Source organism: Macaca thibetana, chromosome 17, assembly GCF_024542745.1.
Source record: "Macaca thibetana thibetana isolate TM-01 chromosome 17, ASM2454274v1, whole genome shotgun sequence".
NCBI classification, from domain to species: Eukaryota; Metazoa; Chordata; class Mammalia; order Primates; family Cercopithecidae; genus Macaca; species Macaca thibetana.
The window spans coordinates 3,805,219-3,823,038 of NC_065594.1; the positions used below are offsets into that span (position 1 = coordinate 3,805,219).

General features: G+C 39.1%; 1 protein-coding gene across 2 annotated transcripts in view; it reads right to left on the minus strand.

Moving 5' to 3' along the window:
* The window catches only part of MIPEP (mitochondrial intermediate peptidase), a 199,469-nt gene that overhangs the window by 168,043 nt on the left and 13,606 nt on the right, over positions 1-17,820 (minus strand). For both annotated transcript variants that reach the window (XM_050767091.1, XM_050767090.1), the window contains exons 6-10: positions 13,101-13,283; positions 12,380-12,536; positions 7,254-7,302; positions 5,402-5,462; positions 1,982-2,034 (exon numbers count right to left, since the gene is read on the minus strand). In XM_050767091.1, the coding sequence (XP_050623048.1) occupies positions 1,982-2,034; positions 5,402-5,462; positions 7,254-7,302; positions 12,380-12,536; positions 13,101-13,283 (503 nt within the window). The remainder of the gene's footprint in view (positions 1-1,981; positions 2,035-5,401; positions 5,463-7,253; positions 7,303-12,379; positions 12,537-13,100; positions 13,284-17,820) is intronic.

Below are 17,820 nucleotides of genomic sequence, written 5' to 3' on the forward strand. Positions count from 1 at the left end.
TATGGGGGACGTATGAAAGGAATACCACATAAAAATAAGAGTAGCAAAAATTAGAATATTTAATATTAAAGTAGAATATTCAATATTTTAAATATTTAGAATTAAAATTAGAATTCTGAAAATTAGAATATTTAATATTTTAAATATTTAGAATTAAAATTAGAATTCTAAAAATTAGAATATTAAATATTAAATATATTTAATTTACATTACTGTCCAATGTCAAAATCAAATGCTTTACAGAAACATGGAAAGTACAAATAAATTTTACTACTGATTTATGCTACATCGTTAACAGGTGAAACAGCCAAGCCAAATCTTTGACAGAATTTTAAAAGAGAAATTTTATTTTTTAATGCAACTATAGGGAGCAGGGTTTCAAGTTCTGCAACCAGAAAACAATTTTGTGAAACAATATCTTACATTAAGCTATAATATATTCTAAACCCTTGTTGTTTACCATAAACAAATTATTATAGATTTTGAATAACAGTTTATGTGTTTTCACTAAAAAGAAGACTGATGCTGAATCTGAGATACATTTTTCAAAAATGGTAGCTAACTAACCTGGGCAACACAGCAAGAACCTATATCTCTACAAAAAATTTAAAAATCGGCTGGGTATGGTGGTACGCACCAGTAGTGCCAGCTACTTGAGAAGATGAGGCAGGAGGGCTGCTGGAGCCTAGGAGGTTGAGGCTACAGTGAGCCATGATTGTGCCACTATACTTTGGCCTGGGTGACAAAGTGAGACCCTGTCTCTAAAAAGAGTTGTTTAATGAAAACTAAAAATAAAAAATAGTATCTGACCAAATATTCTTAACTAAAGGTTAGGAGACAATTATGTCTTGTAAGTAAAAATGGTTTTGGCAACAGTGATGGATGCAGCCCAAAGAGTGGAAAATAAATGAAAATTAAGCAAGTAAGTGCTTCAATACACTCATTGATCTTAGGCTACCTCATCCTGCTGGTATAGAAAAGAACATAGAAAGTTATTGTTTTCTGTTTTTATGACAAATGCCAAAATAAATAATTAAGCAATTACTTCTTATTTTGGAGAAGTACCTACTATACTTGATGCTTCAATAATGCATAGTCATAAAAATATTTTAAAGCTTAATACCAAATAAATAAACATATTATCACAGTGCATGCTGGTATGCTTTAATGAAGAAAAAACAAAAAAACTTACATTTTCTTCTATTACCTAAATCAATCTTAACTCTGCTACTTAAACAGTGTATCTCAAAAATTAATTACAAGAGAAAAATGTTAACAAGTTATTAAAGGGTAAGATTCTGAGCTTTTTCTGTAAAATTCCTATTGGGCATATAAAGTTGCTTGAGCTATAAACATTTTAAAATGTGTTCACTGTGAAAAGAGCTCTATTTCTTGGGTTTATAAATAAATATAAAAATTACAGAAATAGTGTGTATGTAGGGACAGAAGGACATACCTACTTTTCTCCAATATAATAAACACAGGAGGATACAGAAACCAGAGGAGTACTTCTGTCAACTTAAGTTCCTTAAATCTGTATTTCGTTTAAATCCTTCCAGATGGACCAATAATGTGTTGACAATATATGTGTCCAAATAAAAATGAGAAAACATAAGAAAATAACGTAGCACCATGCCATGTACTGCTTTATTCCTTTACTGGTTCAGTAAACACGTGCTGAGCCCCTACTCTGGACCAGCAACGGGACACAACAAGGATTCCAGCAAAGCTCACAGCCTAGGAAGAGAACCAGAAAGCTACGCAAGGGCAGGACTGGAGAGGGACCAGATTCTAGAGTTTTAAACAAGGAAATGATACAAGCAGCTGAAGAATACGTGAGTGAAGCAGACCACACCAGCAGAAAGGATGGTGTCAGGGGAAGGATTTGTACTGTGGGTGACTCAGTGGATGACAGTAGCTGCCAAATAAACATCAGTTTCCTTTTTCCTTTTCCTGTATGGGTATTTCTTGAAAAACTTACCTTTCTGCACGAATCACACCACTGTAGTAGGGGGGGTCCCAAGGCATTACTTCCTACAACGGAATAATTCACTGTTAAGGAAAGCTACTGACTCTTTCTCAGTTTTTATCAGCAACGTGGCCAGTTTATAGAATGTAAACCAGCTACTGTTCATGTAAATCAGAGCAATTTTATAGAATCCCTTAAAAAATTGATAGCTTGGCAGAAAATACCTGGCTCCTTATTTTGACTTCCCTGTAATCAAAGGAGAGCAAGGTATAAATAAGACCTACGGAATCTGGGAAAAGGCAAACAAATGTCATTCTAAAGTGGAATCTAATAAAAGTAAACATTAATGAATTATATTAGCCATAATGAAATTTTTCCCAAAATGTAACCCATGTATTAATCCATAAAACATACTGCAGGTAAGATGAGTGTACTAAAGGTAAGATTAAGGTTCTTTCTAAATCTAAGCAAGAAGCTTTGGGTAGATATCAAAAATGAAAGCAACAATTTAAAGTGTAACCCAGGCAGAATTAACTCTAATCTTGGCAAAGAAAATATGTCATAAAGAAGTACTACAGTACTAGTTGCTTCTGATGACTGGTATATAATACTGAAAGAAGGGAAAGCTTGAATACTTGAATGAACTGTCCTCCTTCTAGGTCTCCAGGTGGACAAGAGAGTGGTTAAGAGACCAGGCTGTGAAGACAGACTGCCTGGGCTCAAGTTTCCAATCCATACCAGACCATAAACTGCATGACGACAGGGACTTTGTTTGTATCCTTCCCTATTACATTCCTGTAACCTGAAGAGTGCCTGGCACAGGATAATCACTCAGTAAATACTTGTTGAAAGCATCAACAGTACCTCCCAAATAAGATTGCTGAATGTACTTAAACTATTAAGTAGAGTCTCTGGCGTTGAGTAAGGGCTCAACAAATGTTAGCTGCTCTCCTCAGTACCATTATCCTTTAACATTTCAGTTTAGGCATAATCTCCTCCAATAACAAGGTGTTATTTCCCATATTCCATGGTAATACTTGTATCAAGGGATGTATGACAACCTAAGATACGTGTAGGCTTATTTTCTTTCTCCCCATGAGTGCCTGAAGGGCAGGGACTGTGTCCATGGAATCCTGGCCCCACAGTGTTCAGGTCTTGGCACACATTTTCTCTAACAGATGATTATCTACTATCTGCTAGATGCAGACAGAGTGCAGGCGGTAATGAGGCAAAGGCAAGAGGATGATAGCTTAGGCAGTAGAAAGGCAAGTGACTCAACAATCAGAGGACAGCATGTCATGTCTACATTGTGCCATGTAAAACACAGTCCACGAGAAGGGTATTTAAATCACAGCGGAAGGTTAGGAAATGTTCTCGAGAAGGCAAAGCCTGAATTGAGTTTTATGATAGGAGCAGTTAATTCAGATGAGAAAGGGGGAAAGGCATTCCTGTAGGTGGTGTTTGCAAATGACTGGAAGCTGCCCACCATGCCATATTCATGTGGCCAGTACGTAAATAGTAATTCAAATTAAAGAATCAAAGAAAGCAAAGCAAGGAAAGAAAGCAAAACAAAGTGAATAGAGATCACATGAGCATTGCACAGTTATTAGGAGAGAGCAAAGAACACAGCCTCGGCTTGGAGGGGCAGCAGAAGATGAAGCTAGAGAAGCAGGCAAGGGCCAAATCATGAGGGCTTGATGGGAGCAGCAGGGCAGTAGGAAGGGAAATCAGAGAATAACCGGGAGCTACTGAAGAATTTTAAACAAGAGAGTGAGAAGATCAGATCTGCTTTTTAGACAAATCCCTCTGGTGGCAATTCCTTCATTTATTATTCATTCATAGTTCAAATAAGTGTTGACAACCAATTCTACGCCTAACACTGGGCTAAAACCATGGTTAAACTGTCTGAATCCAAGACGGCTTTGAGTACAGCAAGAACAAAAGGCTAGAAACCAGTTTGGCATTCCCAGTTACCATCTGGGTGAGAATAATGATCCCAACCCAGGCTATGGCAATGGGTACAGGAGAAGACACAAGAGTTCACAGGACGGGAGAATCTGCAGGAACTAACAAATGATTAAGGGGGAGGGCAGTGTGCAGTGCCTAGAGATGCTTGTTGAAACACAGATTGTGGAGCTCGCCCCAGTTTTTGATTCAGTGGGTCTGAAGTGGGGCTCAAGAATTTGCATTTCTAACAAGTTTCCATGTGATGCTACTGCTTCCGGTCCAGGAACCACACTTTGAGAACCACTGGTCTGGATTAAGTACAGGCCCTGATTAGAACAGCAGGGTGAATGGTGGCACCATTCACAAAAACAGGGACTTCATGAGGAGACTGGGCATTTCACAAATATCTGCAGAATAATCATATCCATAAGCTATATACAAGTGTCTACAGATAACAGTTTAAAGTCATATTCACTTTTACTGAATTAGCTTTTGGCAACACATTTTATTTTTTATTTTTCTGTTTCTATAGTCACCAAACTAAATTCTTATCTATTATTTAGTCTCCCAAATGAGACTACCTACCAGGCCAAGGTGTGCAGATGACTAACACTAGTTACTTTGCTAGACACAGCTCCCTCCATAAATTAACAGACTGACATGCTACTCTACACATCACTGAGTTTAATGGGATTAATCTGTTTCCTAGTGGCTATATCTGGGAAGCTAGTAAACAGTTTGTAAATCTGCAAGGCCCATTTCCCTAAATCTTCCTTATGACTATGGCTCTGGCGGCAGCAACTAAGTCAAGAATTAACAACAGCATTTGGAAAAGAATGGTGTAGACAACCCCGGCAATCCTGTAGTGCCCTAGAACCAAACGGGAATGAGTCCTAATATCTGGAATCTCGACACTTTTCAGGGTACTCCCCTAATCACCTGGGCAGCATTCTGGCCATAATAACACTTGTCTATACTGTTGGACCACATAAGGAAGATCATATAATCATATGATTGAAAACAACACTTAAGTGTTTTTAGTGGTATACTTTGTTAGTCAAATACTGACCTACTCAACTGGGCATCATAAATTAGCAAACAAATAAGCAAATGAACTGTAATGTTAACACTGATGGTTAAAATTATCACCTGCCAGATCAAGCCTCCACTGAGACTCCTTAAAGTCTGCTTCAAACTGAGAAGCCAACATTCCACAGAATGAAAGCAGTCTCTGCATGAATATATACACATTGTGTTAGTGTATTTACACAAAATACGTCAACTCCTCAACAAAAATGCTATATGTACAGGCAACATCAGTTTGGGACATAAGAATCAAATATTTCAACATCTTTATTCACCAAAACTGAGGATCAGAAACAAGACTAAATGGACCTCTAGCCTATCACAAGAAAGTTCCTGAACCAAAAGATATGGATTTCAGTTGATAGACTGTCTATAATAAAAATATTCCAACATACTTACAGAATTTTGAGGATTCAGTTTCATTTTCATCTCTCGTATCATCTCAAAATCTTTTAGAGTTCTATAAAACAGGTTTATCATTACTTGTTAGGACAAAGTTTTAATAATTACATTACGAAAGGACTAGCTTGCTTATGTTACATTCCAATATTCATAAGAAGATTAGATATAATTAGTAGTGCACATGTAAATCATTATTAATCCAAATTTTACCTAAGTGTCATGAGAAATAACAACATATAAAGCAGCATATTCAATTTCTACCTTAAAAAGCAGCATGGTGGATATATGCCTCAAGAGTCCTAAAGCTTAGAAAAACTAGCAATGTCATTACAAATATGCAAAGCATTAATCAGCAAACTTTAAATCACTACTAAATCACTACTTTTTGCTATACCTTTTTAAAGAGACTAAACAAATTAACTTTAGAAAGGAATTTTATCATTGGCTACATTTAAGATTTCTAGTCATTTTTCCCCTATAGAAAAACTCTAGCTGGTCAATAATTAAATAAGTATTTAATATTTGTAGAATATGACATGTATATTGGAATTAACTCCTAACTCCTATACATACCTGTAAAATTATGAAGCTATGCTTGCTCAAAAAATCTACAGCTATGTAGAGAAAGACTACTAACACTTAACTGAGTAAAGCAGGATAAATCCTCAATAAGTGCATAATTAACCCTCTTTACTGTATCAAAGACACAGTGGTTCACCAGGATTATTAAAAGAAAATTTTAGAATTTATAAACATAATCCAAACTAGAGAGGAATGAGTTCTAAGGCATGAGTTTATAGTCCAAAACAGAAATGTGAGCCAAGATCCAATGTGTTGGTGTAGCCAAAAAAGGCAAACAAAATTTTAGACAGCATCACAAGAGAGCAAGAGGAAACATCATCCTTTTTTACAAACCATGACTGCTTCTTCCTAGAATCCTTAGTACCTAAAGGTGTGCTGCCTCTCAACTAAGTCCTGGAAGAGGGCCAGTGAAGGGCAAGTGCATGACTGAAGGCACTGAGCAGGGGAGGGGCAGGGGGGGCGGGAATACAGGTTGAGCCTCCCTAATCTGAAAATCTGAAACGCTCTCAGCACTGACATGATGGGACAAGTGGAAAATTCCACATGTGATGTCGCGTGATGAGTTGCAGCCAGAACTTTGTTTCAGGCACAAAATTATTAAAAACACTGTATAAAATTATCTTCAGGCTATGTGTATAAGGTGTATATGAGACATAAATGAATTTCGTGTTTAGACTTGGGTCCCATCCCCAAGGTATTTCATTACATATATGCAAATATTCCAAATTTTCCCCCCAAAATGAAATCCAAAACATGTGTGGTCCCAAGCATTTCAGATAAGGGACACTCAACTTGTATATAACAAACGGGCACACCAAAGGCAGTAAAACACTGCAGCCTGAAATTACAAACGCTGAGACAGAACATTCTTAAAATACTACAGAAAATCAAAAAGACACCACATCCACAAGCCTCCTGTATTTAGGCCAAAAGAAGAGAAATACTACTTTATGAACGTGTCATAAAACTCATGGCACAAGTTAAAATAGTTTCAAAAACATTTTGGTAAAGATTTTTAAAGTGCAAATGAAAGATGAATTTCTAAAAACAATTGTTTAATGAAAGGGGACAGTCTATGTTTTCAAGAATGGCACGTTAAGGAAGACAACTATGGCCTTTCAAATTATGTCTCATAGTGAGACAGGTCTGGTCCAATATGCCAAAACTTATATTCTAGGCCACTTCCTAATTTTTTATAAATCAAGTCTTCTTTAAAATGACTAAATAACATACAACCAAAAAACTAAATGGTAGAATAAAAACTAACCTTTCAGAAAGTTTGTCAGATAGTTTCTCAAGGAACTGCATGACAGTCTCTAAAATGAAATCCAAAAGAAAATATCTTCAATTATGTGAAATAAAATGAACATATCTGTTAAAATTATTAGATGATGATCATAATCTATATACCACAATTCCCTTAAAGTGATGATTTTCAAAGGGAAGTAGAGCTACTAATATATACCAAACATATAGTAAATACTTCTAGGTGATGATGATCTTTTAATCAGAAAAAAATTAAATTGGCATACCAATAATACACAGCCTCAGATTATATCCCAAAATTAAAAGAGTTAATGGGACAGGTGCAGTGGCTCACGCCTGTAATCCCAGTACTTTGGGAGGCTGAGGGGGGTGGATCACCTGAGGTCAGGAGTTCAAGACCAGCATGGCCAACATGGTAAAACTCCGTCTCTACCAAAAATACAAAAATGAGCCGGGCGTGGTGGTGCACGCCTGTAGTCTCAGCTACATGGGAGGCTAAGGCAGGAGAAGAGCTTGAACCCAGGAGGTAGAGATTGTAGTGAGCCCAGATCGTGCCACTGTACTCCAGCCTGGGCAAGAGAGTGAGACTCCATCTCAAAAAAAAAACAAGTTAATTGGAAGCTAAAGAAAAAAGTCCAAAATTTCAAAGTGTTTCTATCCATTCCTATGTGTAAGAAAAAACATTCTTAGACATGTCTGATGTTTTCAAAGTTTTAAAGAGATATCTAGACTCTGCTTTGTTCATTAAAAATAGGTGCAGTGTAGAAGTATGATTCACTGAAATGAATTTCTTAAAATCAATGTTTTTCTTGATAACAATTTTATTTTTATATACAACTGTAGAATAATCTATTCAGGATAAATATGAAAAAAATAGCAAAATAAGAAAAATAAATTTTAACTTCCGATAGAATTTTTAAAGTACTTTTATTAAAATACTTCTGCTATAGTTGTCATAATCTACAAACCCATAAAGGCAGTGTAGTAGGATTACCACCGTTTCCCATAAGAAGAAATGTTTTATGAGTATTTTTTAATGTAGCACTTTTTATCACTGACTTATGTATACAGAGCTTTCATATGTATTTTAGCTCACTACAAACACTATGTTTATGTTTTCCAGATAATCTTTAATACAGTTTTAAGTTTCTTGCCCTCTCTTCAGTTTAAGTTACCTCCTTTTGTGTGAAATAAAAGGCTAAGGAAATAAATAACGGTGGTTAACCTAAACCCAAACCATGAGGTTTCTTGCCACTGTCAATACTTAACAAGTTCTGTGTATACGAATTCTGAAAACACTGGCTCATGTGCCATATGAAACAACAATTGGAATTTTGGGGGAACAAAGACATTATTTACTCAACAATGAAATCTCATTTTAGGATTATATTCCAGGTGCCATACCAAACTGTTTTCAAATGAATCCTTCTGTATGCTTGTATTCGTTTTATCTCTTAATAACCCTCTTTTAACATTCATCCATCTTATTCTTCCAGTCATTTTACATGTGAAGAATCTGCCTCAACTAATCTTTTTTTTGAGACAGAGTCTTGCTCTGTTGCCCAGGCTGGAGTGCAGAGGTGCCATCTCGGCTCACTACAACCTCTACCTCCCAGGGTTCAATCGATTCTCCTGCCTCAGCCTCCTAAGTAGCTGGGATTACAGGCACCTGCCACCGTGCCCAGTTAATTTTTGTATTTATAGTAGAGATGGGGTTTTACCATGTTGGCCAGGCTGGTCTCAAACTCCTGACCTCAAGTGATCTGCCTGCCTCGGCCTCCCAAAGTGCTGAGATTACAGGCATGAGACACTGCACCTGGCTTGCCTCAATTAGTGTCCCTAGAGAACTGTCATATTAAGACTGAGTTTGAAACCCCCTGAAAATCACTAAGTGCCTCACCGCAGTTACCTCCACATTCACCGTCCACATGAATGCCCGCCCAGCCTCAGTCAGCCTTTCCGGTCTTTCTCCGCTCTGCTCAGGGTTCACTCTGACACTGCGCATGACGGCTTCACTTCCCTCAGGGTGCCTTCAACAGCCACAGATGCATCCGACAAACGCCCCGAGCTCTTACATCCCACGGCATTGTTTTGTCTGTACTACTCCATCAGCACCGAAAATGTGCCAACCTGTATTACCATTTATCTTTTTATATGCATATATCCGGCTCCTCAACTAAGCTTTAAATCCTCAAGGACCCAGGGCACATCTTACGTGATGATGTGCACAGCAGCCCCCTGCCAGTACATCAGCACACCAAGCACTTAGTGCACAAGGCTGACCTGCCAGTCACGGAATCTGGCGCTGGGTGCTGCAGGTCCAGTGAGCTCCACACTGCTAGAGCCGGTGGTCATGCCCAGCCCTCCTCACATCTGACCTGGCCACTGCATGAGTCAGCTGATCTCTCCCTTCTCCTGTAGACAAACCTTCTGCGTGGCCTCCAGGACCACACGCTGTGATCACTTTCCACCTCCCTTACTGGCCGTTACATCTGGCAGCGTTAACTAGCAGTACCTCACATGCCTGGCCTCTTAAACTTGAAGGCCCCAGAGCGCAGTCCTTGGACTTGTTCTTTAAGTTCACTCTCTTAGTGGTCTCAGAGTCTCATTTTAGAGGTTCAAACTTACATCTGAAGCTCAGAACTCCACACTCTATCTAACTGCCTACCTAACTTGGCCACGTGAACCTCATTTGGTGTCTCCAACTTAACTTGAACCAAACCAAGTTCCCGGTCCTCCTAATCTTAGTTAACAGTAGTAACTCACTCTTTCTAGTTGCTTAGGTCGAAAATGTCGGCTCCCTCTTCCAAATACCATGTACCCAGAATCTGATCACATCTTACCACCTTCCCTGCTACTACCTGGTCAAGATGCCAACATTTCTCATCATAGTTACTGCAAAACAGCATCTAAACAGGCCGTCTTCCACCCTGGCCCTGCTGCAGTCTTCTCTCAGGAGCAGCAGCACTGACTCTCACCATGAGCACTGGAGTCACATCTCTCACTCCTCTGCCCCAACCCACACAGCGACCTGTTGCATTCACGTTGTCTCTACTTAATGCTGCCCCTTGTCAGCCACCTCTCGCCACCTCTCCTTGCACACACTGCGCTTCAGCCACTCCGCCCTCCTCAAACGTGGCAGGCATTTTTCTGCCTCAAGACCTTAGCACTTGCCAGTGACTCTGCGCAAAACCTTCCTGCCCTCGAGAGCCACAGCCTCACGCCTGTGCCTGTCAAGAGCGTGCTCACACGCCACGTTCTCAGTGAGCCCTCCGACAACACTCTCTAAAACTCCAGCACCAGCCTACAAGCCCACATTCCTTATCCCCTTCCCTGTTCCGTTTCTCCACAGCTTGTATTAACTAATAACACACCACATACTTTATCTACTCATTTCGTTCTTAACTGTCTTCCCTTGCTCACAAGAATGTAAACGGCATAAGGATAGGAATTTTGTTCTGCTTTATACATCATGACCGAGAACAGTATCTGACATATAGTGGGCAATGAGTAAATATCTGCTGAATTAATAAACACAAATGGGATGTAGAGGATATAAAACATAGGGCATTAGGTCTCAAGCAGCCTATGGAAAACCATAAATGTAGAATATGTGTTTAGGCTTCAGTTCTGCCACATTTTAGCAATATAACCTAATCTTAGATTCCTTATCTGTGACATGAACACAAATACCTACTTCACAAAGCTGCAGAGGAAGGAAATGAGATAACAACAGAGTAGGCACTGAATGATATTCTAATACTATTATTTTATATAAATATAAAATAAAAATATGGTACTATTATAAGCAAACTGTTGACAACAGCGACTACAGAAAAACATACTTTCCGCCAAACTGATACTTACAAAAAAAGAAAAAACATACACTAAAAACACACATTTAATATATAACATACATATTATATCTGTTTAGGAGCTTCGATTATATGAAACAAACTGTAAGTGTTTTAAGGGTTTAGGGACAAAGCAGTCCAAGGAAAGTGAAAAAGTTTAACAAGCTTCATGAAAGAGGAGTTTTGAGCTGAGCACTAAAAAAACGGGCTAAGATTTTAACAGGCAGACTAGGAAAAAAAGCTGCTCTCTGTCGGAGAGTGACATGAGCAAGGGAACCCAGGCCGCAATGAGTGACACACGCCTGTGGCTTAACCGAGAGCCTTGACAAGTCAAGGGAAACAGCTGTTTATGAAAGAGGAGGAAGCAAGATTGAGTGCATTTAGAGAACTCTGGAGAAGAGAAGAACATGCTAGGGTGAGAAGGGATAAGCACAGAAGGAATAAAGATAAGCGAGGATTCAGGATGTGATCTGCCCCTAGTGTCCCCTCTGTCCGTGAGTGGAATGTCTAACCAGATATACAACTAGAACCCCAGGGGACCCACCACACTGCCTCCTCCTCCCCTCATCCTCACTAAGTCTGGCAACTTCACTGCCAAGACCTTAGGTCTCACGCAGCTCCACCATCATGGCCACCCTACTCCTGACTCACCATCTAAATTACAACCGTAAGTTAATAAATGCTTTTGAAAAAACGTATTATGTACATTTATATTATTATTGTGTAACATTTTCTCTTAGACATTATGAATCATGAGGAACTCAACATAGCACAAGGCAGTTTATGACAAACCCAACAACACACTTCCGTAACACCTCACCTAGCACAGACCTTCCTAAGCAGGACTCTTCCCTCTGAAAAGGAGGCCTATCTGACTGGGTGTTTTTTACATGACCTAACCTATAATTATCTCGACCTCAGTAAAATACTGATCTTTCATTCTCTCACCCTAATTCTAACCAATCTGGTCAAATGGAGCACAGAAACTAATTGAGTTAAAATGAAAACAATTTAGACTAACATCAAAATGAAAATTTAGGTTATGATTTTACTCTCAACATTCACATAAAATAAAGTTCTTTGGCTGGACAGAATAGATGCCAAATTATTAGCTCTATTTAAAAATGGTTCCTATAAAAATACATAGAAAATCTCTATAAATGGTTCTCTGCATGTATTAAAAATAGAACACTAATTTACAGCTATTTAAAATCAAAAGCTCGGTTTCATAAAAATCCTATTTTGCCCTGAAATGTTGGATAAACAGGCTTACCTGGATTTTTAGCTATCGTTCCTTGGAGAGCCCTGTGGGAGAACGTGGAGTACCCCACCAGCTTTGCCAGAAGGTCTCGACTGCTGAGCAATTCTTCTAAACATTTCAACTGACCAGCGTTGGGATAGAGAAAAATTTTATAAGCAGCTTCTCGCACCTACATTTAAAAAGTAAATGGTGAAGGCTATAAATACCATGACACAGTCCTATGCGACAATAACACAGGCTCATGCTCACCACTTTATCTGCAGATGATCACTGCTTTCAAAATAAAGCAATGGTCTACACAAGGCGATAAAGCTTCCAGAGTCATACAATAGCATGGGATGCAACAGCATACATGACTGCAGCTCTAGGGCACTGTTCTGAGGTACGGTGGGACAAACCTCTACCCAGTGCGTGGATCTCTATGCTACACAGCGTCTTAACCAGGAGAAGTAAGACTGCACGAATTTAAAAGTCTCTGTAGTCTAGAATGTCAGTCAATGCTGTTATTAATCATACTTTAAAAATAAGAAGTCTTGTATGAAATATAAGTAATTAAATCAGTTTCATTCTTTTAAGTGTTTATGGCATTAATAATTCCACAAGTTAAATTTTTAGGGCTTAGTAATGCTAAAAAGTTTTTAAGGATACTGTTATATTATCACTGAATTTTGGGTTAAAACAGTAGCAACACACAGATGGGACCTAAACAACAAAGAGAATGAAACATACATACCAAGTCATCTGGGGCCTCTGCGTGGAGACCATCGATGATGATATGATCCCCAGCAGACGTAAAGTTATGACGAATGTGTTCTGGTAAGAGATGCTTCTCAATCTTGTTGGGAAAATTGGTTCCCATAAGAAATGTACTACTCAAATCCAAGATTTTAACATTGAGGTCCACTGCTCTTTTACGCTGTATGCAGGAGGAGTAAAAGTTATTTCAAGGCATTTTGAATTAATATTTCACAATTTAATAAGCAAAATATAAAGATGTCAAATCAACATATACATTGTTATCATTTAATAAAATACTAAATATGTTAGTAAAATGAATATATTACTATATTTTATAAATAATATATTAATTTTACTTTTAACAGATATTTAATATTCTAACAAAAAGATCATACTATGGTTTTCTGATGTTTCTATGCTTTAAGGTTTACATAACTTCTAGTTCTATTTTATGTTTAGGTTACATAACGAATTGTTGAAACTAACAACATTAAAAATCACATGCCAGGTGCAGTGACTCACGCCTGTAATCCCAGCACTTTGGGAGGCCGAGGAGGGCAGATCACTTGAGGTCAGGGGTTGGAGACCAGTCTGGCCAACATAGTGAAATCCCATCTCTACTAAAAATATAAAAATTAGCTGGGCGTGGTGGTGCGTGCCTGTAATCTCAGCTACTTGGGAGACTGAGGCACGAGAATCGCTTGAACCCAGGAAGCAGAGGTTGCAATGAGTCGAGATCGCACCACTGTACTCCAGCCTGTGAGAGAGGGAGACTCTGTCTCAAAAAAAATACAGTTCTTTGCAAAAGTGTGGTGAGCCTCCAGAAGTGGGGAAGCACATTTTAAGAGTTCTGATTTTGGCCGGGGGTGGTAGCACGCGCCTGCAGTCCCAGCCCTTTGTGGGGCTGAGGCAGCAGGACCACTTGAGCCCAGGAGGTAAGGCTTCCGTGAGCTACGATCACACCACTACAGCCTGGGCAACAAAGTGAGACCCTGTCTCGGGAGGGAAAAAAGTTCTGATTTTGCATGTGCTTGAGCTGCTACAGAATGATACGGTTAAGTCTAAGAAGTAGACCGGAGCCCCAGTGCATGGTCCTGTCGTCCTGTCTTCTACTCTGTGTCCCTGTCACGTGGCACACGGTCCTCGTTCCTGCCAGGCCCTCAAATGGTCAGTGATGAGGACGTGGATGGTGCCGGCACATCCGCCTAGCTTTAACCTTTGTAACACACAATCACCTGAGAAAACGTGTATTAGCAAAGGGGTTGCCATAAATGCTTTAAGATGAAATATAAACTAGAATCCACATAATAGTCGGGTTGACTGGAGAAGGGCTGAATTACCAGTTACTGGTTGCTAAAAAACTAGACAGGCTCTGCACTGGGCTCATGTTGGGCTTCGGGTGAAAGTGTACACAAATCTTTCTGGGAGGGGAGACAGCAATTAACAGGTTCTAAACTGTTCTGTGTTCTAAAAAATGATTAAGCCACAATACTAACATACTCTTTAAAGATAAACATAGATGATGTAGAGGTATGCTTGATAAGACGCTGAAAAAATTGACTGTATATCAATATCCCCAGAATTTCAATATAGAAAATTCAAATTTCATGGAAAAAAGTTTTCGGAGACCCATTTCTTTACAGTCCAGATTTCTCTTTGCTCATTTTGTTTCTGATATGGCCATTTATCACCACCTAATGGTAACAAGTAGAATAACAAAAAAGATGCACAAGATTTTGAAATCACATTACAGTACCAAAATTTTCTTCAAAACTTTTACTTTGAAAAAAAAAAGTGATAAAATTAACCACTTTGAAGATTTTATCAACTGATAAAATCTCTGGAAAAATCAAAACTGAGTTCACGCCAACTTCAATGAGCTGTCAGGCATATCACTTCATCATTCTGTGGTAACAATGAAATGTACAATAATCTGAACTCTTCAAAAATTCTGTGAAATTTGTGTTATTAAATAATGTTAAAAATAAACATTTCTATTAATTTTAAACTTATATTTGTATGAGACCTTAAAAATTAGGGTTGGGTGTGGTGGCTCACGCCTATAATCCCAGCACTTTGGGAGGCTGAGGTGGGTGGATCACCTGAGGTTGGGAGTTTGAGACCAGCCTGACCAACATGGAGAAACCCCGTTTCTAATAAAAATACAAAATTAGCTGGGCATGGTGGCACATGCCTGTAATCCCAGCTACTCAGGAGGCTGAGGCAGAAGAATCGCTTGAACCCGGGAGGTGGAGGTTGCGGTGAGCCAAGATTGCCCAATTGCATTCCAGCCTGGGCAACAAGAGTGAAACTCTGTCTCAAAAAACAAAAATTAATTAATTAATTAATTAAATAAGAAACCAACTGGAGAGAATATAGGCTTTGACGATTTATAGATTGTGTTGGTGGGTTTATTTCACGGTCTCTCTTTTGAAAAATGGAACATGTCCACTTCATATTCTGTCCTAGTGGAGCACCTCTGAGAACAGACATGGAAGTTACAAGGGAAACACTGAGCAGGTTTACTTTACTTGCATATTCAATACTGATGGGTTCCCCAGGGAGCTGCTCACTGGGAAAAAGGAGCCACACTGTGATAGTATGTTAGATAAAAGCGGCAATGTCTATGCTGGTGAAACTGAACCTATATTATTTGTCAGCAAAGTTTCAAAAGCATCCTTCATGAGGATACATAAAAACTAAAACTATTCACCTGGATTCTCTACTCGCAACCTTCCTTCTGAAGATATCAAACTTGATGACAGCTAGCATTATTATGATTTGTCATACATTCACTCAATACTTTTATTGAGTCCAAAACTAATATGCATTAAAAAAACATGATCCATGTTCTCGATCCTTTGTAAGCCTAGAATTTAGATAAGCAACACAACAATAACAGCAGCATCATCACCAAGAGGTAAAGAAGAATGCCACACGAGTGAAATAAGTAAAGTGCATTCAGATGAACACAAAATGCCACCTGGGGGACTGATAAAAGCTTCACAGACAATGTGGCGTGAGGATGAAGCCTTCATGGGGATTTCGGCCAGGGAAACCTGGTGAGCAGGCTTAGGAGGACAGCGCACCACACACCAGGGAGGGCACTGTGTATGAGGGGCTGACAGCCGGAGCACAGCCGCAAGTGTGAGCTCTCTGTTACATGTTAACTTCGCTAGTTCACTAGACAATGGGAAGTCCACAGGACGATTCTGGGCAGGAAAGTAACAAATCAATGCTTTACGAAAACTAATCCAATGTTCACAGACAGGGAAGACTGACCAGCGGGATGGTGACATGCTGGCCATGCAGGCTCTGGAGTCTGTCTGGCTTACAAAATAACCTCCCACAACCTCCACAGCTTTGGTTCCTTCATCTAAAAAAGCCAGAAGTAATAGTAGCACCAAGAACAAAGTTGTTGTGAAGATTTGATGAGAAACATATGATTTAAAATAGCAAGTGCTCAGTTGATGTTAAATATAATGACTGTTAGGAAGACAGAGGCCTTAAGAACAGCCCAGGTGTTATGATTTGCTTTTAGGATGCAGACAGATGCAGGACCGTAGGAACAATGCAAGGACTTGGTGAGAAGATATGAGAATATTAGGAAGGAAAAGAATACAACTCACTCCAAAATTTTATTTTACAGAGAAGTTTTAATGAAGAACTGATTTGGAAGGGGGCAAATGTGGTCACTTTACGCAATTTGAGTTTACAGTGGAGCCCGTAAGCCTCACGGGCCGCTGGGAAGGCACGTCCTGGCTCAGGGTCAGACCAGAATCACACGCTGAGCCCTTAACACCACACAGACACATCAGATGTGTGAGGGTTCCAGCATTACTCAAACTCGGCACCTATCAACATGGTAACATCTACTGCATGTGATACATATTCCCAAGGCCCTACCTTCTACTTTCAAGATATTCTGATAACTTAATCTCTTCATAGGTAAGTGGTTTAATTCTACCATATTTACTAGGAAGAATGTATTACTGTTTAAAACAAATAAACAAAAAGTCCTAACAGTCTAGACTGCAGGGGAGCTGGGGAGACTGGGGGGCAGGCTGAACTTCCAGTGGTGTCAACTCTCTCCTGTTCTTCCAACCCTGAATTTAAAACCGAAATGAGGCACTTGGTTTCTCAGGAAGTTACGCGCCGGAAAGAACACTGGCCAGTGTTAGAAATTTTAAGAACTGACATTGGCCATTTGTGAGTTAGGATGGCAACTTGAACAAATCACTTTGTCTTGGTTCCACATCTGTAAAATGAAGGGGCTGGACGAGGTAGAAGGCCCTCCATCCCAGTGTAAACACTGTGTAATCTACGCTTGCTGCATCTGTCAAACACACATATAATATAAATCAATACACTTACGTAAGGTCTGAATGATATTCTCTGTACTACGCATCTTCAATGACATCAGCTTTCCCATTCACTCGGCAGTCTTTCCTGATATTGCCTATCTCATCCTAATTCCATGATATCTAAAACACTCCACTTGGCTCAAGTCTTTCTTAATTCTGAATTATCATGATGTGACAGGTCAACTTCTAGAGAGAGGGCTACATTCAAATACAATCTATAGAAGAATTTCATAACAGATAAAAAGACCTGCACATTTTTGCAGTATGCAAATTCAAGCAATATATACAAGGACTGTAGCAATAATGAGATCAGCTAAATGTTAGTAAAACAGGAAGAGTCAAAAAAACAGA